The 24,561-nt window shown below is 39.4% G+C and overlaps 1 protein-coding gene across 1 annotated transcript in view; it reads left to right on the top strand.

Moving 5' to 3' along the window:
• The window catches only part of psme3 (proteasome activator subunit 3), a 39,705-nt gene extending 22,994 nt beyond the window's left edge, over positions 1 to 16,711 (top strand). The window contains exons 6-11 of the mRNA XM_072561537.1: positions 181 to 293; positions 2,098 to 2,166; positions 5,344 to 5,411; positions 5,681 to 5,735; positions 8,289 to 8,375; positions 15,660 to 16,711. Of these exons, the coding sequence (XP_072417638.1) occupies positions 181 to 293; positions 2,098 to 2,166; positions 5,344 to 5,411; positions 5,681 to 5,735; positions 8,289 to 8,375; positions 15,660 to 15,740 (473 nt within the window). The 3' untranslated portion in view covers positions 15,741 to 16,711. The remainder of the gene's footprint in view (positions 1 to 180; positions 294 to 2,097; positions 2,167 to 5,343; positions 5,412 to 5,680; positions 5,736 to 8,288; positions 8,376 to 15,659) is intronic.
• The last annotated feature ends 7,850 nt before the right edge of the window (positions 16,712 to 24,561 follow it).

Below are 24,561 nucleotides of genomic sequence, written 5' to 3' on the forward strand. Positions count from 1 at the left end.
GGGCTTTTGACATCAAGGTCAAACAGCTAGTCTTGTTCTGAAATTCTGATGGATGTGCTGTGTATTTTCAGCCTCTGTTTTTATTATTGGGAATGAATAACTTTTTTTAAAATGTGACAACGTTGTATCGAACAAAATATTTTTTAAAGTTTGCAACGCACCTTGATTTTCCAATTACAGGTACAAAGGTGTTTGTAATTCCAAATGGGATGCTGAAGAGTAACCAGCAGCTGGTTGAGATGATTGAGAAAATTAAACCAGAAATCAGGACACTCATGGAGAAGTGCAATACAGTAAGTGACATCTTTTGGAACTTGTCATTCTGGTGCAGCTTGGGCATCATGCAATTAGCAAAATTTGATTAATGCTACATTTCTGCATTTACGTACAGATGAGTATAAGCATGGCCCTACAAGCACCAACTTTTCCATGCTGTTGAAATTCCACCCATAAGACACATCCTGCCCTGTGGAGAAAAGTCATGTTAGAAATGTTGAGTGGAAAAGTCATCCCTCCCATTTCCAGTTTTAAGAACTTCGTAGAACTGATTAAAAAGTTGAAGCTTGGATGAAGTATGCTTTGCCAAATTTTTCTTTTTTTTTTGTTTAATGTCTTGTATCTTCAAGACTGCTGTTTACAAATGATGCTGTAACATGAAAGGTATTTTCATTCCAGTTGCAGCTCCCAGCATGAATCTGGAATCTGACCTCTCATCCTAACACAAAGCAGATACAGACCCAGTGTATACTGTAATAGGATAAAATTCCTGATACCGCCCTGCTAATTGGAAGTGAACATTTGTCACTCTTTCACCAATAGCTTCTTGCTCTTCATATGGAATATCTTGACCCTATTCAGCCTTGTACACCTAAAATATTGTTCATTTAAACAAGATGCATGCAGGATGAAGGAATAAGGGGTCAACATTCCGGGAGCAAAGAGGTGAATAGTAGAAATGGGAAACCAGTAAATAGGCTCCAAGGTAAATAACACTATTGAAAATGTCCTCTCAAAATCATCGGATTGTAAGGAAACAGATGAAAATTATAGGATTCAAATAATCAGCAGGGAGGAGAAGCCAATTCTGATTTGGATTGAAATTGAGCATTCTGAGATTAAAATAGGTAGCTCTCTACCCCGACTCTACCTCAGGACATTGAGATGCATTGTGGGATATGATTCAGGTATTCCACAGAAACAGGGCTAGACCAGCCTGTTTCACCATTCATATTAGTCAGAGCTAGTCATCTGCTTCAATGCCACTTTCCCACATTACCTCCATACCGTTTAATGGCATAGTCTCAAGATATGTTGATTTCTATCTTGTATGTGTTCAGTGACTGAGCTTTCACACCTCTCTGGTAGACAATTATATTCACCATAATCTGAGTGAAGAAATTGACTTCATAATCGTAATGTTCTATGATGTTCAGGAACAATTTTGACTTGAGGAGAATGTGCATCTTGAGATCCACGCTACTGGGGGTTACAGCCACGTCTAGTGTTCTATGTTTTTATCAACTACCTGAAGAATTGGAACCATCGTACAGTTTCCCTATCAGAGTCCAGCCATACAACTTTAAACAAAAGTTGTGTTTCATTTACAGAAAATGATTGTTAACTATCTTACTCAGTTGCTAAATAATTTTTAATTCATATGTCTGACTTTCAATGTATAGTTAACATTAAATACTAAGTCACATGAATATGAATCCTGCAGAAACAACCTGAAATGTGTTTTATAGGTAGCTGAAAATGTTTTCAATGAAAGCAGCATGCAGAAATTATTTTAATATACTAAAAGGAAGCGAACTTCATTAATTTGGCTGCAGAAGAAAGTATGTGCTCCAGACGTTTCCAAGCTTCAACATCTAGAAACTTGCAAACGGATTTTGGCAAATATTCAGTAGACAAAGCCAAGAGAACATTTTATTCTTTTCTCACTCCCATATGGGATTACTCTGTACAAGAGAGAATAAAAATAATGACTCCAGATGCAAAAGCTGTATTTGTAGTGTTGTCGTGTAGCACTATCTGAACTTCCTGTTCGTGTGGGTTGTACAACTGTCATTCTCAACTCTTTTGAACATGCTCTAGGTTAAAATGTGGGTTCAGCTACTGATACCAAGGATAGAAGATGGCAATAACTTTGGTGTTTCTATTCAGGTACAATCATTGCATTGCTGTTTTTTAAAGATTTCCTCACATTTATTTCCAGTACCCTAGATTTGCTATTTGTTTTGCATTTAGGGATTTTTCCCTCCACCCTATTGATCAAGCTGAGAGTTGTTACCTAGAATTGGAGAGTCTTGCTGCTATATCTACATGTCGGCATCAAGCACTGTTAAATTGTGCAATGTGACCTGTGGTGTTGTAAACTTCACTGTGTTCTGCATAGTTTCAACTATGCAAGAGTGCAATCTGTTGTAATCTGATTACCATTCCGATTGTTGAACTGTGGGTGGCTTTGTTCTGTAGAAATGCATGAAAGCATCTCCTCAGAGCATCCAGGCTTATTTCACACAAGAAATTTGCTGCCCATTAGGACATGGCTGCCTTCACCTCAGCCTGAGCTGCTTTAAACCCAAGTGCCGAATGTGCCTAGGTTCAAGTCCCACCTTTGCTAATTATGTGACATAACATCTCCAAATAGGTTGATTAACATATCTATAATGTACTTTGATCAAGTGTCTGTGTCACTAGGCACAGTTCAGTGTGTATTGTCGTTTTCTCGGGTTTGCCTGTTCTGCTAAGAAGGCAAATGAGATAGCACATCATATCAAGAGAGGCACATTTTGAAACTGATGATTTTATCTACATGTGTGCATTCTATGAGAATGCATTAATTAACTAACAAAACCAGAAGTTGCTGGAAAAGCTCCAGCATCTCTGAAGAGAAATCAAAGTTAATGTTTCAGGTCCGGTGGCCCTTCCTCAGAACACAATTCTAAGGAAGGGTCACCGGACCCGGAGCGCTAACTTTGATTTCTCTTCACAGATGCTGCCAGACCTAATGAGTTTTTCCAGCAACTTCTGTTTTTGTTCCTGATTTACAGCATCCACAGTTCTTTTGGTTTTTATTTAATTGATTAATATGTGCCTGTGTGTTATATTTCAGTGTAGCAGTTTTAGGTCAGCTGTTCATCATTGACTATGCCGCCTTGGTTTATTATGATTTTGTTTGATTAGGAATAGTCAGCATGGCTTTGTGCGTAGGAAATCATGTCTCACAAACTTGATTGAGTTTTTTGAGGAAGTAATAATGAGGATTGATGAGGGCAGAGCGGTAGATGTGATGTATGTGGACTTCAGTAAGGCGTTCGACAAGGTTCCCCATGGGAGAATGGTTAGCAAGGTTAGATCTCATGGAATACAGGGAGAACTAGCCATTTGGATACAAAACTGGCTCAAAGGTAGAAGACAGAGGGTGGTGGTGGAGGGTTGTTTTTCAGATTGGAGACCTGTGACCAGTGGGAGTGCCACAAGGATCAGTGCTGGGTCCTCTACTTTTTGTCATTTGCATAAATGATTTGGATGCGAGCATAAGAGGTACAGTTAGTATGTTTGCAGATGACATCAAAATTGGAGGTGTAGTGAACAGCGAAGAGGGTTATCTCAGATTACAACAGGATCCGGACCAGATGGGCTGAGAAGTGGCAGATGGAGTTTAATTCAGATAAATGTGAGGTTCTACATTTTGGGAAAGCAAATCTTAGCAGGACTTATACACTTAATGGTAAGGTCTGAGGAAGTGTTGCTGAATAAAGAGACCTTGGAGTGCAGGTTCATAGCTCCTTGAAAGTGGAGTCGCAGGTAGATAGGATAGTGAAGAAGGCGTTTGGTATTCTTTCCTTTATTGGTCAGCGTATTGAGTACAGGAGTTGGGCGGTCATGATGCGGTTGTACAGGACATTGGTTAAGCCACTGTTGGAATATTGTGTGCAATTCTGGTCTCCTTCCTATTGGAAAGATGTTGTGAAACTTGAAAGGGTTTAGAAAAGATTTACAAGGATGTTGCCAGGGTTGGAGGATCTGAGCTACAGGGAGAGGCTGAACAGGCTGGAGCTGTTTTCTCTGGAGCGTCTGAGGCTGAGTGGAGACCTTATAGAGGTTTACAAAATTATGAGGGGCATGGATAGGATAAATAGACAAAGTCTTTTCCCTGGGGTGAGAGAGTCCAGAACTAGAGGGGTTTAGGGTTTAGGATGAGAGGGGAAAGATATAAAAAAGACCTAAGGGGCAACCTTTTCACGCAGAGGGTGGTATGTGTATGGAATGAGCTGCCAGAGGATGTGGTGGAGGCTGGTACAATTGCAACATTTAAGAGGCATTTGGATGGGTATATGAATAGGAAGGGTTTGGAGGGATATGGGCTGGGTGCTGGCAGGTGAGACTAGATTGGGTTGGGATATCTGGTCGGCATGGACGGGTTGGACCGAAGGGTCTCTTTCCATGGTGTACATTTCTATGACTCTATTAGAGTCATTTCTTTAATGATCAAGCATTGTCAAGAATCCAGTATGGAAAGTACTCTTGATGAAACACTGAAACTGTAAAACGTTAAAAACAAAAATTCTCAGCTGTTCAAATGTGCGAATGAACGCAATTCACCATCTGACAAGCTGACCTGAACAGCTATGTTGGGTGATGTACCTGGATCTGTTTCTGTCAGACTCCCAGTCGTTTTATGAATGGCCAATATTTCTTGCAACGTTGCCAGTCTTGTCACTGAAAGTAAAAGTTTAATTATGGCAAAAGCTGAAGTCCTATGTGGCAAATCTCACTAAAGCTGCTGCAAACTTAGGAATGTCACTTTGTCTCTTCTGGAGTGTCTTCTAAACATATCTTTTCAGGTGTGTGTTTTTTTTTATTATGACTAGCTTTTCAACATGTGACACTTGATCAGAGTTCATTACAGATCTTTTAATCAACCTATTCAGAGATATTATGTCACATGAATGGGGAAGGTGGGACTTGAACCCAGACCTTCTGGCTCAGAGGTAGGGTATTACCACTGTACCATAAACACCCTATTTTATCAAGATATTGCTTGGGATTGAAAGAGCGTTGCTGTTTCACCAACATTACCCAGTGTTAACCATCACTTGCATGCCCATATTGTGTTGGAACTTAAGGGAACGTTTGATAGAATAAATAACTAAGTCCAGTTTAAAATTGGGATTTTCTCAATCGATTGTGACCAGTCCATTAATACAATTTTAAATAATTTGTACGATAATTCAGTATTAGCAACTCAAGATAAATACTTTGCACAAAGGTTACAGCCATATTGCAGTAGCATTTACTCAATCCTTTTGCTTCTCTTCCCACATTCAATTAAAGGAAGAGACTGTTGCAGAACTCCGAACAGTTGAAAGTGAAGCTGCTTCATACTTGGATCAGATCTCTCGGTAAGTATAGACCTTAGTGTTTAATTCATTATCTGAACTTATCCATTAATAGATATTAATAGAATCTTTCAGAACACACTCTTAAGTAAAATGCATTCTGTTTAACATTTTCAGCTTGCTTTTATGAAACCTCACGTTGATGGTTTAGTATGTTAATTGATGGGCAGTATAACTTTGAGTGTTAAATATATAAATAATGCCCAGCCTCCTGGCTCTACAAGCCAACAAAATCCAAATTAAAACACATTCATGTCTTTGTGGTTTTCCAGATACTACATTACAAGAGCAAAATTGGTGTCCAAAGTAGCTAAATATCCTCATGTGGTAAGTGGCAGTGCAACTGTGATGTGAGAGCATATTTGTCACTAAAATTTGCAATGTTACGTCTGGAGTGAAATACATGCATAACCGGTCAGCTGCTTCCTCTTATCAAGCCCTATAAACTGCAAATAGTTAATCACACTATTTTCTATGCTTCTACAAACATTTTTGATCACGTATGCAATAGTTGATAAGACATATGGGTGCATTTTATCATAACATTGTGACTGAAGTTAATGACATACTTTTGTGCACTAACTACAACAAACTTTACATCTTTTCTTCTTTCTTGATCCCTCTGTTCCGAAGTTGTTGGACTGCTTCTGTAATATCCAGTACTAGATATGGGGAAGTTTCCTCTGATTAAATATTGGAAAAAACTGGGGTCTTTAATCCTGTCATAAACTCCACTCCCTGACCACCAATTCTGCTCCTTCTTTGATAACCGACTGAGATCTAACTAAAGGTCACAAACTGTGACGTTGATCCCCCTGGTGACCTTCAACCAGATGTTTGTGATGTCTTTGAAACCACCTATTTCCAATTCTTTAACATCGCCTATCTTTGTCCCAACTGTAAATTGGTCAACCATTGGCTGTGCCTTTGGCTTCCTCTGCTCTAAACTTTGGGATTCTTTTTCTTACGGTATGTGGGTGTCACCAACAAGACCAGCATATGTTACCCATCTGTCATTGCCTTTGAATGGTATGACTTGCTTGGTCATTTCAGAGGGCAGGTAAAAATCATCTACATTGCAGTAGATCTGGCATCACATGTAGACCAGACTGGGTGAAGATGGCAGACTTTCCTTCCCAAAAGAACAGTAGTGATCTAGATGGGATTTTATAACAATTGACATGGTTACTATCAAGCTAACTGAATTGACTAATTGAATTCACATTTTACCATCTGCTGTGGAGGGATTCAGGCCTGTGCCCCTAGGTCATGGGGTTAGATATTCAATACACAAATACAATGAGTCCATTGCATCTCTAATCCTCCCTGCCTTTTTTCCCTCCTTTAAATTACTCCTTAAATCTACGTTTGTCGAAGCCATGATTATCTGACTTAATATCACCTTATATGACTTAAATGACATATTGTTTCATGTTTCCTCTGTGAAGTGCTTTGGGATGTTCGATTTGTTAAGATTGAGAAAAACAAAAGTGATTTGTTTTTAAAAATGGAGCAAGGTTTAATACCTGTTGTACAGATGTATTGAAAAAGCAGATTGTTTGTGGCAGTGTTAGTTACAATTCAATGCAACAAGATGCACTAGAGAGCAAAATGTGAAAGTTCACTTGTGTAATTTTTTTCTTGTTTTTGGCCTAAGTGTGTCAGTCTGGGATCTCACTAAATGCCACTTAACTTTCATTGCCAAATAGAGATCTGAGTATTCAGAGTCTAGGAGTAGGATGTATGACCTGAGAAGTAATTTTCAAAATAAATGGTATTAAGATTGCACTGAAATTTTAATTGCTTGTGGTCAAAGGAAACTGAATCATAATTTAAATAAAAGTAAATAATTCTGTTAGCCACATGGAAAATACAGCTATGCACTGGGAAATGCATTTTGTAAGACAATGGAATTATTCACCACAGATACTTCCTTCATTATAAAATCCCAATTAGCTTTTGTTTTTATACATTTGTTTTAAAACGTTTTGACTTCACAGCCAGCGTAAAAATCTAGCTCATGTTAATATTGAGAGGCAATATTAACAATTCCATGTTAAATGTAAAATGAGTTAGAACAATTTCCTCTTTGTTCCTACTGGTTCTGTGTTCAATCCAGCCTGAGTTTGGGCAGCCACAGTGCTGGGTTCAGAAGTTGAAACTGAATCACATTGAAACAGATTAAAATAAAATACTACAAATCGAATCCATGTACTATTTGCCATAAGTGCTAGAATCAGATGTTAAGTACAAAATGAAATTTTTTCAAAACTAAACATTAGTACTACAAAATTTGGCATCAATATTACCATGAAGTATTTTGTTATATTTATCCACCCCTATCCAGTTTGCCTCTGCCTGAACTATTACTGATCTGTGTGTATAACTTAATGTTATTATTTTGTTGTGTTGAATGCTGGTACTTTTGTATTTCACTTCTGTATTGTTTGAGCAACACAGACTAACACAGTCATTTTGCCTTGGTGAAATTTTGGGGACCCACTCATCCCCTCCTGCAATAAATATTGACTCCTGCTGGCTCTAACATTTTTGTCAGACACCTTCAAAATCTTTAATCAAATCTTCATTCTGTCAGGAGAATAAATAGGGAGTCTTTGAAGGAGGGAATGTGATTGAAGAGCAAAATTGTGCTTCAAATCCATGATACACACTGTGAGCAGGAGATTGTGGTTGCTTTCCCCCCTGACCTCTGGATGTCTAGATCTCTTGTAATGTCAGTGGTGCTATGCCTACCTAAATAGGCTAAATCAGGATATGAAGAATGGTCAGTATCTATAGCTGCAGGGTTACAGAGAAGAGATGAGTTAGCATCTTCTGAATTAGAAATTGGAGCAATAATTTACTTGTTTTGTTGTTTAGGAAGATTACCGTCGCACCGTGTCTGAAATTGATGAAAAGGAATACATCAGCCTTCGGTTAATTGTTTCTGAACTGAGAAACCAATATGTAAGTACAAATTCAGCCCACATGTATAGTGATCAAATTTTAAAAAGTTAGTTTTTGATGTTGCAAGCTGTGTTTTGAAAATTGTTACAGCTTTTTCATGTCAGTAATCTCTTATTTTTCACTTGCATACCCACTCTTTTAAGGAATGATGTTTCCCTTGCAAATCTAATGGTTGCCACTAATAACTTCTCCTGAGCATCGTTTGGAGACATGTCCTGATGTGGGTTTGGTGCTCACCATTCATAATAGCGTGTGAAAATTTGCCTGATGGATAATTGCAGGTGCAAATCTGTATTCCAGTCCTCCAAATGTGCAGTTTTACTGGGAAGAGTGTGCCAATAATCGTACCCCACTATTCCATAAGCTGCCACAGAAAGTATAAAGTCCCAGTGAGACCACTAAAATGACCAATTTATTTTATTGACTGCTATTCAAGACAAAAACAATTCAGACCAGATTTCATCAGTAACAGAAAAGCTAACTTTAACAAGAACGTGGAAATGAAACGATATCTAATTATTTATCTAACTTAAAATGTACTTCTTCAAGAACCCAAATTCACATGCTGTCCATCTCGATTAATAATGTGGAGGTGGAGATGTTGGACTGGTGTGAGCAAAGTCTGAAGTCACATGACATAAGGTTACAGGTTTATTTGAAATTACAAGCTTTCAGAACAGCTTTCGTTAGGTGAAGTAATTTCATCTGATGACAATTGCTCAGAAAGCTTAGATTTCAAATAAATCTGTTGGACCACAACCTGGTGTCTTGTAACTTCTGACTTCATCTCAATTAAGGCAGACAACAGGCAAGTATACTGTGGAGGGAAAATAATATATAGAGAGTAAGCAAAGATCTGAAAATCAACAGGGCAGACCACAAAACAGAAAGCTATTTTAACTTGGTCCTTCTGAATTTTGCAGTGATGATACACTATTGTCTGTTGTTCTTCTGTTTGATGGTTTGTAACATGGAAATGGGTCTAGTTGTTTTCTTGGTTTTCTGTCTTTCCCCACATGGAGAGGGAAAGAGGTGGCTGCTTTATGCCTGCAGGATCTGAATGCTTCTCTGCTACTCTTGGCACTTATTGATTGAGTGTTAGACCATCAGAGGGCTGTTGTCAGGCAACAGTTCCTTAACTTCAATTCCCATGTGCTGTTCACTCTTGAATTCACACCCATACAGTTTCAAAGCAACATGGTTTTAAAACTCTCAATAATACGCAGTATTTGGTTTCGAATGTAGTACTCCTGATTTCTGCTACAGCAGGCCAACTTCCAATTCAGGTTATAGTTCCAAAAACTGGTCTCTTAGAGTATGTTGAGTTTAGTCATAACATTGGTTGAGGAACACTGCCTATTTTAACAATTTGACTTTATGGATATCTCAAACACATTGCTAACACTATTATTCTTCCTCTCATTCAGCTTATAAAACAGTATAGATATCAATGGTGCAATACCAGAGCTGTTCTTTTGATTTACAATATGAAATCAAAGTTAATCTCCATTTACTGAATGACTAAATATTCCGTTTCTCCTCGTTAAATACATGGGTGAAATGGAAAGTTTCAGTCTAATTCTAACCATGATTAATCCATTTCGACCTGAGCAAGTTGGAAGAGAAAAGATTGAGATTCTGAAGGGAGATTACAGAGGGTTAGGCAGACATTTAAAAAGGAGGTCCTCAAGGGTAGTAATATCTGGGTTACTCCCAGTGATACAAGGTGGTGAGGGCAGGAATAGGAGGATAGAGCAGATGAATGCATGGCTGAGGAGCTGGTGTATGGGAGAAGGATTCACATTTTTGGACCATTGGAATCTCTTTTGGGGTAGAAGTCACCTTACAAGAAGGACAGATTGCACCTAAATTGGAAGGGTACTAATATACTGGCAGGGAAATTTGCTAGAACTGCTTGGGAGGATTTAAAGTAGTAAGGTGGGGGGGGTGGGTGGGACCCAGGGAGATAGTGAGGAAAGAGATCGATCGGAGATGGGTACAGCTGAGAACAGAAGTGAGTCAATCAGTCAGGGAACTATAGACCAGTGAGCCTGACCATAGTGGTGGGCAAGTTGTTGGAGGGAATCCTGAGGGACAGGATGGACATGTATTTGGAAAGGCAAGGACTGATTTGGGATAGTCAACATGGCTTTGTGCATGGGAAATCATGTCTCACAAACTTGATTGAGTTTTTTGAAGAAGTAACAAAGAAGATTGATGAGGGTAGAGCAGTAGATGTAATCTATATGGACTTCAGTAAGGCATTTGGCAAGGTTCCCCATGGGAGACTGATTAGCAAGGTTAGATCTCATGGAATACAGAGAGAACTAGCCATTTGGATACAGAACTGGCTCAAAGGTAGAAGACAGAGGGTAGTGGTGGAGGGTTGTTTTTCAGACTGGAGGCCTGTGACCAGTGGAGTGCCACAAGGAACAGTGCTGGACCCTCAACGTTTTGTAATTTACATAAATGATTTGGATGTGAGCCTAATAGGTACAGTTAGTATGTTTGCAAATGACACCAAAATTGGAGGTGTAGTGTACAGCAAAGAGGGTTCCCTCAGATTACAACAGGATCTAGACCAGATGGGCTAATGGGCTGAGAAGTGGCAGATGGAGTTTAATTCAGATAAATGCGAGGTTCTACATTTTGGGAAAGCAAATCTTAGCAGAACTTATACACTTAATGATATGGTCCTAGGGAGTGTTGCTGAACAAAGAGACCTTGGAGTGCAGGTTCATAGCTCCTTGAAAGTGGAGTCGCAGATAGATAGGATAGTGAAGGCGGCGTTTGGTATGCTTTCCTTTATTGGTTAGAGTATTGAGTGAAGGAGTTGGGAGGTCATGTTGCAGCTGTACAGGACATTGGTTAAGCCACTGTTGGAATATTGTGTGCAATTCTGGTCTCCTTCTTATTGGAAAGATGTTGTGAAACTTGAAAGGGTTTAGAAAAGATTTACAAGGATGTTGCCAGGGTTGGAAGATCTGAGCTACAGGGAGAGGCTGAACAGGCTGGGGCTGTTTTCCCTGGAGCGTCTGAGGCTGAGGGGAGACCTTATAGAGGTTTACAAAATTATGAGGGGCATGGATAGGATAAATAGACAAAGTCTTTTCCCTAGGGTGAGGGAGTCCAGAACTAGAGGGGTTTAGTGTTTAGGGTGAGAGGGGAAAGATCTAAAAAAGACCTAAGGGGCAACTTTTTCACACAGAGGGTGGTATGTGTATTGAATGAGCTGCCAGAGGATCTGGTGGAGGCTGATACAATTGCAACATTTAAGAGGCATTTGGATGGGTATATGAATAGGAAGGGTTTGAAGGGATATGGGCCGGGTGCTGGCAGGTGAGACTAGATTGGGTTTGGGATATCTGGTCGGCATGGACAGGTTGGGCCGAAGGATCTGTTTCCATGCTGTACATTTCTATGACTGAGTTTCCAGGGTGAGTGATATGGGAAATCTCTTAAGATGCAAAGTGGCATCCAAAAAATGTCAGAGGAGTTATTTTTTTAAGGAGACATTAAAATAAGAGCGTAAGAACTTAGGGGTAAGCAATTCATCTGCTCAAGCCTGTTTCATTACTCAATACAATCACAACTGACCTCATCTTGACCTCAACTCCAATTTACTGCCCACTCCCCATAATCTGTCCAGCCATTACTAAGTAAAAATTTGTTTAACTTCTCCTCAAATCTTTCTCAATGCCCTGGCAACCACCACTCTCTGGGATAGAGTTCCATAAATTCATGACTTTTTGAAAGAAGTCATTTCTCCTCATCTCTGTTTTAAATCTGCTACCCCTTATCCTAAAATGACCTCTCGATCAAATAGGCGTGACCTTGCATGTCAGAAGTTGGTAACATCTAAGTACAAAGTGATTCACCATCTGAGAGTGAGATAAACCGCTCTCTTTGGGATTAAGAAGGACAAAAATCACATGCCTCTAACATGTTCTGACCACAAACTTTGTTTACCCAGTTAAATTTCATAAAGCTAACCCCAAAGACTAACAGATTCCCTCATTATATCTCACTGGTTATGTCTTGTTTTAACTAGGTTTGAATTCTTCCTGAGTTTCACTTAATTAGATAAATTGTTGTCCAGGATTGTCATGATTGGGAAGTTTCTAAGTTCTATGTTGACGTAAGGCATGTTGAACTGGTTTATGCCTTAACTGCCTGGACTTGTAAGAATAGTATTCAAAGTACATTCTCCAAGTAGGATTTCTTGGTTTGCAGGCTACTTGTTATATTTTAGATATCCAACTGATAGGTGGGATAGGAGTAAAATCTCTTCCTTTGCTGGTAAGTCCAATGTACAAAGTCTCAAGATTCAAAACTCATCTAGCGTAATGGTCCAAAATGGTTGACCATCTGGATTGTGCCACCACTTAAGATTAATTTCAAATCTTTAGAATTTCTATCCTGCTCTTTTAATTCCACCCTACCCCATGCTTCCCAACATGCTATTTCAAACTTAACTAAAAAGCAGAACATGTTGGAAATACTCAGCAACTTAAACAGTAACGTTCAAGGTAAAGCACATAGGACTGGGGGATGTGTATTGAGATGGATCAAAAGCTGGTTGGCAGAGAAGAACCAAAGAATAAGAATTAATGGGTCCTTTTCAAAGTAGCAGGCAGTAACTAGCGGGGTGCCACAGGGATTGGTGTTAGTCCCCCAATATATATTAATAAATTAGATTAGATTCCCTAGTTAGATGAAGGAACAAAATGTAACATCTCAAAGTTTACAGATGATACCAGTGTGGGTGGGAGGGTGACCTGTGACGAAGCTGCAGAGTTGCTTCAGCATGATCTGGACAGATTGCATGAGTGGGCAAATCCGTGGCAGATGCAGTATAATTTGGGTAACTGTGAGGTTATTCACTTTGGAAGCAAAAACAAGAAGGCAGATTACTACCTGAATGGCTGTTAATTGGGAGAGGGGATTGTGCAGCAGGACCTGGGTGTCTTTGTGCACCAGTCGCTGAATGTATCCATGTGGGTGCAGCAACTGATAAAGAAGACTAATGGTACGTTGGCCTTCATTCTGAGAGGTTTCACGCACAGGAGCAGGGATGTGGTGTTGCAATTATAGTTGCCCTTGGTGAGGGCCCACCTAGAATATTGTGTGCAGTTTTGGTCTCCTTTTCGGAGGAAGGATGCTCTTGCTCTCGAGGGAGTGTAGTGAAGATTTCCCAGGCTAATCCCAGGGATGGCAGGACTGACGTATAAGGAGAAGTTGACTAGGTCAGATTGTTTTCGCTGGAGTTCAGACAAATGAGGGGAGATCTCAGAGACTTATAAAATTCTAACAGGACTAAACAGGGTATTTGCAGGGAGGATGTTCCCAATTGTGTGTGTCCAGAACAAAGGGTCAAAGTCTGAGCATTTGGGGTAGACCATTTAGGATAGAGATGAAGAGAGTGTGGTAAGTCTGTGGAACTCATTACTTCAGGAAGTAATTGATACCAAAACATGGAATGTATTCAGGAGGCGGCTAGATGTATCACTTGGGGCAAAAAGGATCAAAGGTTATGGGGAGAAAGCAGGATTAGGATGTTGAGTTGGACGATCAGCCATGATCGTGATGAATGGCAGAGCAGACTTGATGGGCTGAATAGCTCCTGTCTTCTGTGTTTCTATATAACTGAGGAGAGAGACAATATTAAATTCTCTGGACAATAACCTCTTAGCATTATATCATTCATGTTTCAACAATCCAAAATGTTACCTCTTTGTTGTCATTTGGTTTTGCTGCTGAGCTGTGCTCATGAAGTTCTCATACATCAAATTCTGTGAATGAGGCAGATTAGGCTTTAAAACAAATGCAGTCACATCTGGTTCAGGGATTTTTTTTCATAAAGTGCTAAGTGATTTAAAATTAAAAGATTAAAAGTGGTTTTGGCTGATTTATTCTCCAAAACAAGGTGATGTAAATCAACTTTCTGTGCTTAGTTCTGAAGAGGAAATGTAGCAAGAAGTACTTGTATCCAAAATGTGAACTATTTGCGGCTGTGTTCAGTTCATTGAACAAAAGAGCATTCAAATGGTAGCTTACATTTTTGGGTTGTGCAGGTTTCTATGCTAGTTGCAGTATTTCTGAAGACTAAAAATCCCAGAATTGCGATACCATTCAAATGGTGGGAATGCATTTTTAATTGATCTAAATGAGTAAATTCCTGATATAGTATATACATAGGCCAGTGCTTCCCAAACCTTATCCCTTTGTGACCCCATTTTGAGCCTTGGAAATTGGTATGGCCCCTCCATGAGAACTAAGAGCAGATGATTGGAGGTCAGGGGGTTAAGACCTTTGAGATTTGAGGAGAGGAGAATTGGAGTTCTGCGCTGGACATTGCTGATCCCAGTATGTCAGTTTATGACACCACTTGGAGCCCAAGCCCTGCCATAAGTGAAAAGCAGCACAATCATTGGTTTGGGCTGTTGCTGTTCTTCTGAGACTTAAAACTGAAATGCTTTTTAAAAAGATGCATTTTGTAAAAGTTTTTCACTCGTCAGGAGGTTTCACAAGAATAATAATTCAAGAAGAAACGGAACGTTTATCATCCATGATGGGAGGGTGCTGACCTGTGGACAGGTGTGCTCTGATTGGTAGATATGTTGCCATGGCGAATGTGTCATAATGATTGACAGTTGTCAACCAGGCTTTGGTTCTGGTCAGGGCTTTTCCCTGAGAAATGAGTCAGTGGGTATGTGCCATGCATTTTGTTGAGTTAAAACAGGCATGGTGCATGTATGTCTTTCCGCGTATTAATGTACGTAGCTTCCAGTACATGCAGGTATGCCATGCTGTGAGCCACCCTAAACTGGTTTGTCAGTGTATTCTTTTGAAATTGTATGTTCTATACTACGCATGATGATTTAACAGTATACAGTAGGACACAAAATAAATTCTGAAAAGCAATCTGGTTTTTGTTTTTCATGAAAGTGAGCTACTTAATGGAGGTCACTTTTCCAGCAGCTAGATTCAGCAGTGAATTGGCATTAGTCAAATAGATTATAAACTAATATCTAGTTCTAATCTTCTATAATAATACAACTTACCCTAAAAGTCAGCTTCCTGCCACTTTGGTGTGAATGATTCAGCTTCTGACATTGGCTGTCCTTTCAATATTAAGACTTAATCTGATCTTATGTTGGATTCCAACATCTAGGTTTGTTTACATCCAGCTTCTGTAGAAGCAAACATACTAATTTACTATTCTTGCTGTTATCAATGCACTTCTTTATGAATTTTAACTATTGTATTTTTTCTCCTCAACAGGTAACATTACATGATATGATCATCAAAAATATTGAAAAAATCAAACGACCCAGGAATAGCAACACAGATGCATTGTACTAATTGGTGTGCTTCATGAATTGGAAACCGACCTTTGTAACCCCAAATATAAGACCGTGATTGCCTTGGCTTTGTTACGTGAGATTGGTCTTGTTGAGATGGAAAGAATTGAAGTCAAAAGTGAAGCACAGCGTTTGTTACATTTCAGTGGAATAGCTGAAAAGGGATTTTCATTCATCTCTTCTTTTTATGATGTACAGAGGTTTTTAACCCTCAGGAATTCTTTCCCATTTTGCTTGACAAATCTCTTTGTAATGTACAGTATTAGTGGTCTTAGCAAAGAATTCTGTTTAGTAACTTAGTTTTATTTCGAGATATGGTATTTTCCCATTTCTGTCATATCCTTCCCTCATTAAAAAAGATGAAAGATGATGTACAAATTATCCTGTAAATGCTGAATGCTAGTCATGTACAACTTTTACATACAGGCAAACACCCACAGAGCACCAGGCACAGGTCTGAAGGCTGCAAATTATAGAAAGGAGCATCTATTGCACCGTATTATATGGGACGGTACACCCACTGACTGTTCTATTTCCCTTCCCTGATCACCATTTTTTTTTTAAAGAGAAGTATTTGAAGATGTTCTTTTAAAATAAAAAGTTGTGCTGTATGTGTAGTGTGAGCCTCCAAAGTGGGGATAAATGAAGTTATAAATTCTACGTAAATTACGTATTGCTATGATTTTTCTAATTGCCCTAAATTAGGATATTGAGCATTAGTTTCTCCAGTTTAACTTTTTCAGCTTCCTTTTCTTGTGAAGTTGCTTGCAATTTTTAAACCCCATCTCTGCACTTTGCTATGTATTTGTCCATTCACCCCTTTTTCGTTTCTTGCAAAGGTTGAGATTGTTGAGCTCATTAGTCAAGAGCTTTTGGTGGGTGGACTGCACATTTACTGGTGAGCCCAACTTTCAGACCATGACGACTACTATGAAATTATCTAAGACTTAATAAAACATTCCTCTGAGACAATGTGTTTTGGGATCTGTGTCTGATGTATGCAGTAGCTTTGCATATTGCAATCTGGTTATGTTGCACACAACACAGTTGTCAGGAGCATTATGCTGAGAACAACAGAACAAAATGCGGTGCTTTCTTGCAAATTGAGGTAACCCCATTTTACAGGCAAGTTTGATTAGAAGGGCTTACGTCCAAAACGTCGGATGCTGCCTGACCTGCTGTGCTTTTTTTGACTCTGGTTTACACTGTCATTTTTAACTGATTTAAGAACACTGCCCTACTCATTAGACTTGACTTTCTAACTTTTCACTTCATTTGCTTTTATTGACTTGTCTCAACTTGCCTCACGAATTATCACTATCTTTGTGCCAGTGTTCTTCCTAACTGTACATTCTTCTGAAATCGTTAAAGTCACCAGCAAAGAGAGGTGTTTTAAGTGGTGATGACATGACTGGCAGACGATTTATGGAACACATTTCCCCAGGGAACTTTGTAGACCGCTTGTTTCTCAAAAAAAGGAGCTTGAGTGGTATTTACCTCAGTAAAGACTGCACTAATTTTTAACATGTTGCATCGTTACAGAATGGTTGACTCCTTTAAATTTGAGAAATGGATTATTAGGTAGCTGTCTCCTGCAGCTGGTTTGGTTTCCAACAATGGGAACATTGTTCTCAATTGTCTTGAAATGATTTGAATAGTGAGGTCACAGGAACCCTAAGGCTGTTTTTTTTTATGGCCTCCCTACAGACTTGAATAGATCTTTACAGCTTTTTTTAAACAAATATTGTGACCTATTCTATTTTTGCCATGTGTGTTCTGCAGTTTCAACCATAACCTAATGTTCTGTAGATCGACTGTGGGTGTGGAGTCTCTGCTGGTTTCTGCCTATTCTTTGAGTAACAGGAGCTGCTGATGTTTCACGTCACTGTTGCACTCTTATATTCTCCAGCCTCACTTGACTAACTTACCCAAGTTTCAAAAAGAACTCTTGCAAAATAAAAGATGTTTGGTTTAAAACAAACAAACAAAAGATAACTAACTTGAACTGTGGTCGTTCAAATGAGTTAAAGAAAACATGTGCCTCTTGTACTCATGCGTATCTACATTTTTTCATTACTCATTCAATGACTGTAAAGCTACTTACAAGGTGTCTTATTTCAAGTTTAACTGAATTCTTGCATCTGAAATTGTCACAAAAAAAAGCCTTGACTTTAGTTTGCTTTCTAGGTGTCGTAAAGAGGAAGCCTTGCTTTCCTTGAAGTCAATAAGAAAGTGCTTCCCAAATACTTTTCCCACTGTAACCCCACTTCAAGGCTTAAAATCTTTTGTGACACCCCACAGTGAGACCTGTGAGAACGGAAGTGGTGTGCAGGGTAATCAGTCTGAGGAAATGGGAGCCAATCTGCAGCTGTCATAGTTCAGTCAGACCTCCACAATGGCCATTACTGCTTTGGAACTTGTGACCCCAACATTTCAGCTCTTGACCCCAGTCGAGGTCACAACCCACACTTTTGGAAGTCCTGTGGTAGGGGAATAAGAAGTGCGCAAGAGGAAGGCAGTTACTTGGCTTTTGGTTTTCTTCCTTTCTTCTCCACACCGCTTCAACCACATAACCACCCTGTTTCCCACCCCACCCATCTTCACATAAAGTACAATGTTTCCAGAGTTGCAACGTGGGAGGTGCTGTTTCAAAATCCAAATGGATAGCCTCCAAGTAATTGTAAGAAAATGAAATTGCATGTCCTTATCAAGTTGGAGAAATGCATTTTGCAAAACCAACATCTGGCCTTTTTCTATAAAAGTTTCCACTGATAAAGTCTCACACAACTGGTTTTGTTCCTTAGTTTTAATCCTGTATTACCAAAGATGCCCATGTACAATGTTTTATTAACCATGTTTTGTTACATCATAAAGCACAATGATTTCTCTTATCAATGGGATAGAGAATTAGTGGAAGAGTCAACTTGTAATTGCTGCTGTTGTGTGTTATGATATTCAATGCATGGCCAGAATGTAGTACCATTCATTAAAACTGAAAAGTAAATACTTCCAATCACTGAACTGTAAACTAAAGGGCTTGTAGCTATTGTTACCATCTCAACTAAATCAACTGATGAGCATTTAGAAACCTGTCAGCAAAGTGTTTTATTGCCCATATGTTTACAATTCAATCATTGATTGTAACCACAGATTGTTTTCTACCATAGAACATAATTTTTGTTTGAGGAGTATGGTGCAATAAATTGAAGTTTGAGACAAAAATTTGGGCGCTCTCCTGCCAATGAAGTTGTGGCAAAGAGTAACTTATGGAATTCTTAGCACGTTTCCCTTTTTGAAATGGTGACAGTTCTTTGCATGTGTATGAATGTGATGTAAGCAAGAAAACCGAAGTAATGCACTGAATGCCAAGTTAGACAATGTATATGGGATGGACATTCCATGTCATAATGATCATGGTTTGATGGGATTTGAATATTTTATTACTAGGTACTTGGTAGCAATGGTCACAATTGTTTGAATCGCAGCTTCAGTCTATTTCTGCAGATAAACTGTTTTCAATTTTATACAGTGCCTCTTGATGCTTTTACTCTGGGTTCAGCAATCCATATTAGGACACAACACCAATCCATCAGCACTTGCTCTTTTTGATCAAGGAGCGTCAAAATTGTGATAAAGGTTTTAGCATTTTCTTTGGCAATCCATGTGTATCATATAAACCTCATGAGACTTCACAATAAAAAAAAAATTGTCCTTTTTTCAAATGGATATTTTCATTATTTGACAAGTTTATCCAGACATTTTATCTGCAAAAGTACGGATAGGTTCCAGTTCCTCGGCACACTTCCTTCATTATTTCTGGTTTCAGCAATTTCACTCTGCTCTGTGGTTTACTTCCACAGTCAATGCAAGGTACAGTGACAGGTAAGGCATCCTGAATGGAACAACTGAAACCAAAAAAAAATGCTGCTTCTTAACAGTATAACATAAATAGTCCAACCTCCTTGTCTCTTAAAGAACTTACAGGATCATCAATGACAGTGAAATAGGTGTTCCATGGTGCCAGGTTGATCAGGATCATGAAACCATGTGTCTTTGAATATCTTGCTGACAACAACCACAGAAGCTTCTCTTCCAGGACCTGCAGGAAGGAATACCTAGCTAATAACGAGCACAGCTTTGATATGCAGCTGCGAGGTTAAGCCATAACTGTTATAAACAACTGACTTTGAATGCGAATTTATAAGTGTATCAATAATTGCAAATACCATGTATTCTTAATGGGTGTATGGTGTTTCTAGATGTGTAATTGAGATTTCTAAGGGACACACTTAATGCTGTGTTAGTCATTTTGATGTGATGAGGGAAGAAGAAGATATTACCTGACTGTCGTGATAAAAGTATCAGCGATGGCCTTTTCATTTTTCTCAGCCTGGGAATGGTTTGGGAGAGCTTGTTTCCTCCTTACCTAGAATTAATGTTAGTTCCATGTACTCCTGCTGTTCCTTTCCCAATGGCATTATATTAAGAGATATAGCAAGCAACCTGACACTGCAGCATAGCCATTGACATTTTCATATGATAAAAACATTCTTTCAGGTTACCTAACTTTATCATCTGATTGTCTTTCGAGGAGACATTGATTTCCCTGAATACAAAAAATGCTGGCAATCACAGCAGGTAAGGCAGCATTCATGCAGAGAGAACAAGCTAACTTTTTGAGTCTAGATGCTTTGAAGTCTGATGAAGAGTCATCTAGCTTGTTCTCTCTCCATTGATGCTGCCTGGCCTGTTGTGATTTCCACATTATTTGTTTTTCAGTAACGATTCCATCATCTACAGTAATTTGCTCTGACATGGATATCCCTTTGTTATGTTAGTAGTTAAGCTCAGATACCACGAGTGAATCACTGGTCAGGGCAGAGGTCTAACTCTTCATTAAGTTTTAACTGTAACAAGTAATGGAATGGATGTGACTGCATCTGAATCAGTAAATGATCCCTGTGTGTCTTGCATTCACTGTTGCTGATGTCAAAAAAATATGGACAAAGTGAGGACTGCAGATGCTGGAGATTAGAGTCAAGAATGTGGTGCTGGAAAAGCACAGCCGGTCAGGCAGCATCCAAGGAGCAGGAAAATCAACGTTTCAGGCAAAAGCCCTGGACATTTGAATGCAATCAGTGGCTTTCCTGTTCACAGCGGAGCAGTCCTCTGGAAGTTGCTTGGAGAGTTACAGAAATCCCATTCATCACTCAATGTGGGTTATGCATTTGTGTTCAGCTGATCAGAGCACCTCCCAGAAGGGATATTGTTTGTTGATGCTAGATCAGTTTGTTTTGATTCTGAGATGGGTCATTTTGTTAAGCTATTAATCGATATGGGCCAAAGGCACGTATATGGAAGTTAGGCCATAGATCAGTCAGATCTCATTGAAGGATGGAACAGTTTCGAGGAGATGAATGGCCTATTATGTTCTATGCCTTACATTCCTAAATTCCATTAAAACTTGAGAATAATGCATGCTTTCAACTCACCTAATGCAGCTCCATTTTGAGATATACATGACTAGTAAGTTCATACCAAGTAACAATTTTTTTTATATTGGGGGTTTCCCTCTGAGCTGCCACTGGCTGGAGGTGAATTTACATTGATCAGTGTTGTTTATGTGTCGCTTACAGATGACACATAAGTTAGGTGCAGTTGCAATGATTAGTGCAAAATATCACAGGGAGCCAGTAAATCCTTGTTTATGTGTGGCTGCACACCTCAGGTGACTGTTTTCAAATTGTTTCTGTTTTTGGAAACAGCATCCAATGTTTCAGATCTAACCAAAAATATTGCCATGTGATTTCAGGAAAGGACATGGGGAAAACGCAAGAACTGGCAATGCTGACATTTATCATACATCTTTCTGTTTTAAAATAGTGTCCTAAAATTGAAATCTGTGTTAATTTGCCTTGCGATTCAATAAAGAGGCACAAAGTTCTCCAGCCATTGGAGTTCAATTCATTTCAAAGGAGGCTGATAGAAACCAGATCTGTTTAAAAAGGGGCTGTATGGTGGCACAGTGGTCAGCACTGCTGCCTCACAGCACCAGAGACCCGGGTTCAATTCCCACCTCAGGTGACTGTGTGGAGTTTGCATATTCTCCCCATGTCTGCGTGGGTTTCCTCCGGGTGCTCTGGTTTCTTCCCACAATCCAAAACATGTGCAGGTTAGGTCAATTGGCCATGCTAAATTGCCTGTAGTGTTAGGTGAAGGGGTAAATGTAGGGGAATGGGTCTGGGTGGGTTGTGCTTTGGTGGATTGGTGTGGACTTGTTGGGCTGAAGGACCTGTAAGTTATCTAATCTAATGTGAGTATGAAGTCTCAGGTTTGGCAGCTTCATGACTTATAGTACTGTGTGGTGCCTGGGCTGTTGGCTAGAATTGAGGTCCATCTGCAGGCAGCACCAAGACGGTGACAGACCAGACGTTTATTGCGGGCACTCAAAGCTGATAGGGTGATAGAGCTGCTATCTATTTGGTTGGGAATAGTGATCCCCTCCAGTTGGTGTGGAGTCAGGAGAAATAAGGTTACCTGCTGTGTTGCGGGCATTCCTGGGACTAATGTCCCTTAGATCAGTCTGCACTGGATCCCATTGTCCCAGGGCAAAAAGAAAGGATGCCTACCAGGCAACAAGCCAGTTCTTTTTATTTGTACATAACCTAATGCCTCTTGTTTCTCTTTAGTCACCTGGTGGGAGATGTATTTCCAGCTGGAACTGCACAACTTGCCATTACGAGTCGGGCTTCAGGCTTAAGTGTAGACCTTGAACTTAAAATCATTCTGATGGTTAACATCTGGTGTAAAATTACTCCAACAGATAGATTTACCAGAGAGAAGCCTAGTAAACTTGGCAAGCAAACTATCAAGTAGTGCCAGAACAAATGAGGCCCTGGGAGAAATGAGATCCTGGACCCTTTCTTTCCTGCCCTCTTTAACTTTTGTGTAAACTATTCACTTCTAAATATTATGACATTATATCCATGCCAGATATGTCCATTTAGACTTTTTTCTCATTAACAATCTGCACCCCAAACTTTTATTAATCCCTTGGTCCATGGAACAGTTAAAATTAGTTGTCTATCATCTTCATACTCACCTAGTACAGGTGCAAGTAGCCATTCCAATGTCAATTGAAGAGTGATTAACTGGACCATATAAAGAAGCTCCAGTTTGATTATAAGTGGTTTCATTTTTTTATAATTTGAGGAATTAAGCTCAATGAAACATTTACAGGAAAGTATTTTCATATGCAACACTCCCACAGAAAGTAGAATTAATTCAAGATGGCCAATTACCATTACTACTTTCAATCATCTGCATAGTTATGGAAGGGATTGTCAACAGTGTTTTCTACTGCTACAATCAACATTTTCTCTGTAATAACCTGCTCATTGATGCTCTATTTGGGTCTGGCAGGGCCACTCTAAAGCACAGGAATCATTTCATCATCAGATCCTTTGCACTATAAATGTCCACATTTTAAATTTCCTGGTTACTGTGCAGGTAATGTAACTGAAGTATTTAAGTCAATGGCTTCTTATTGGCTTCATCTAAATGCATGTAGACAAACCAGACAACCTGACAGTACCCAGAGCTCAAAATAAAATTAAAATGCCCCATTTAACACACACAATATAGATTTACCAATCATGCATAACACAATACAAGATTCTGTTCACTTCAGAATCCACATTTCAATTATTAATAACATGACAAGCATTCATAACAATAACTTGGTATTGAAGGAGTTCAGATACCTGAGGGTTGTAGGGCGAGAGGAGCTTTAGGAAAGGTTGAAGCCCTGGAGGAATTGGAGAACAAGGATCAACATTTTAAAACTGAGGTGTATTTAAAGTGGCAGCCAATATAGGTCAGGGACTCCCTGCTATCATGGAAGTTGTCACAAAAATATGTTTTGCTTCTTCAGCTACATTCAACTTTCTATTTGTTTGTTAACTCTTTACAGAGAATAGTCATCCTCCTGCTCCTACTGCCCAGATTGTTATGATCCCAGCTGATGGTACTTTGGACAAGTCAGATTCCAGAGTGAAATGTGGTTCTCTAGATCATGTTTACTTTTTTAATATGGTGGTCAATCATTCAACCAGTCACGGGAGACTGCAAAGTTTCTTTAATGACACATGTTTATTACGCAAAACTTGACAACAGAATAAAACTAATTTCAAACCCAGCTCTCTAGATAAAGTAAACAGCTCAGGACAATATCTTGAAACAAACAGCAAATCCAAGTTTTAAACCTATTTCCCAACCACATCGACCTGCAGAGATTTACGTTGATATAACTTGAATCTCTATATCAGATATTTAAGTCCTATGTGATTGATTCTCATAGTTACTTTCATGTAAGCTGCGAAGTCTTCTTTGATGAATACTATCAAAACAGAGAGGTTAAACCTTCCCAACTTCTAACAATCTGCAGATCTCTAATCAAATTAAACTTTTGGCACAGTGGCTCAGTGGTTAGCACTGCTGCCTCCCAGTGCCAGAGACCCGGGTTCAATTCCTCCCTGGGGCAACTCTCCGTGCAGAGTTTGCACATTCTCCCCGTGTCTGCCCGGGTTTCCTTTGGGTGCTCCGGTTTCCTCCCATTATCCAAAGATGTGCTGATCAGGTGAATTGGCCATGTAAAATTGCCCGTAGTGTTAGATGCATTAGTCAGGGGTGAATGTAGGGCAATGTTGCTCTTCAGAGGTTCGGTGTGGACTTGATGGGCTGAAGGGCCTATTTCCACACTGTAGGGAATCTAATCTAATCTACTGAGGTAACTGTATTTCCCTGCAATGTCTTGAAATCCT

The sequence above is a fragment of the Chiloscyllium punctatum genome, chromosome 42 (assembly GCF_047496795.1).
Source record: "Chiloscyllium punctatum isolate Juve2018m chromosome 42, sChiPun1.3, whole genome shotgun sequence".
Taxonomy (NCBI): Eukaryota; Metazoa; Chordata; class Chondrichthyes; order Orectolobiformes; family Hemiscylliidae; genus Chiloscyllium; species Chiloscyllium punctatum.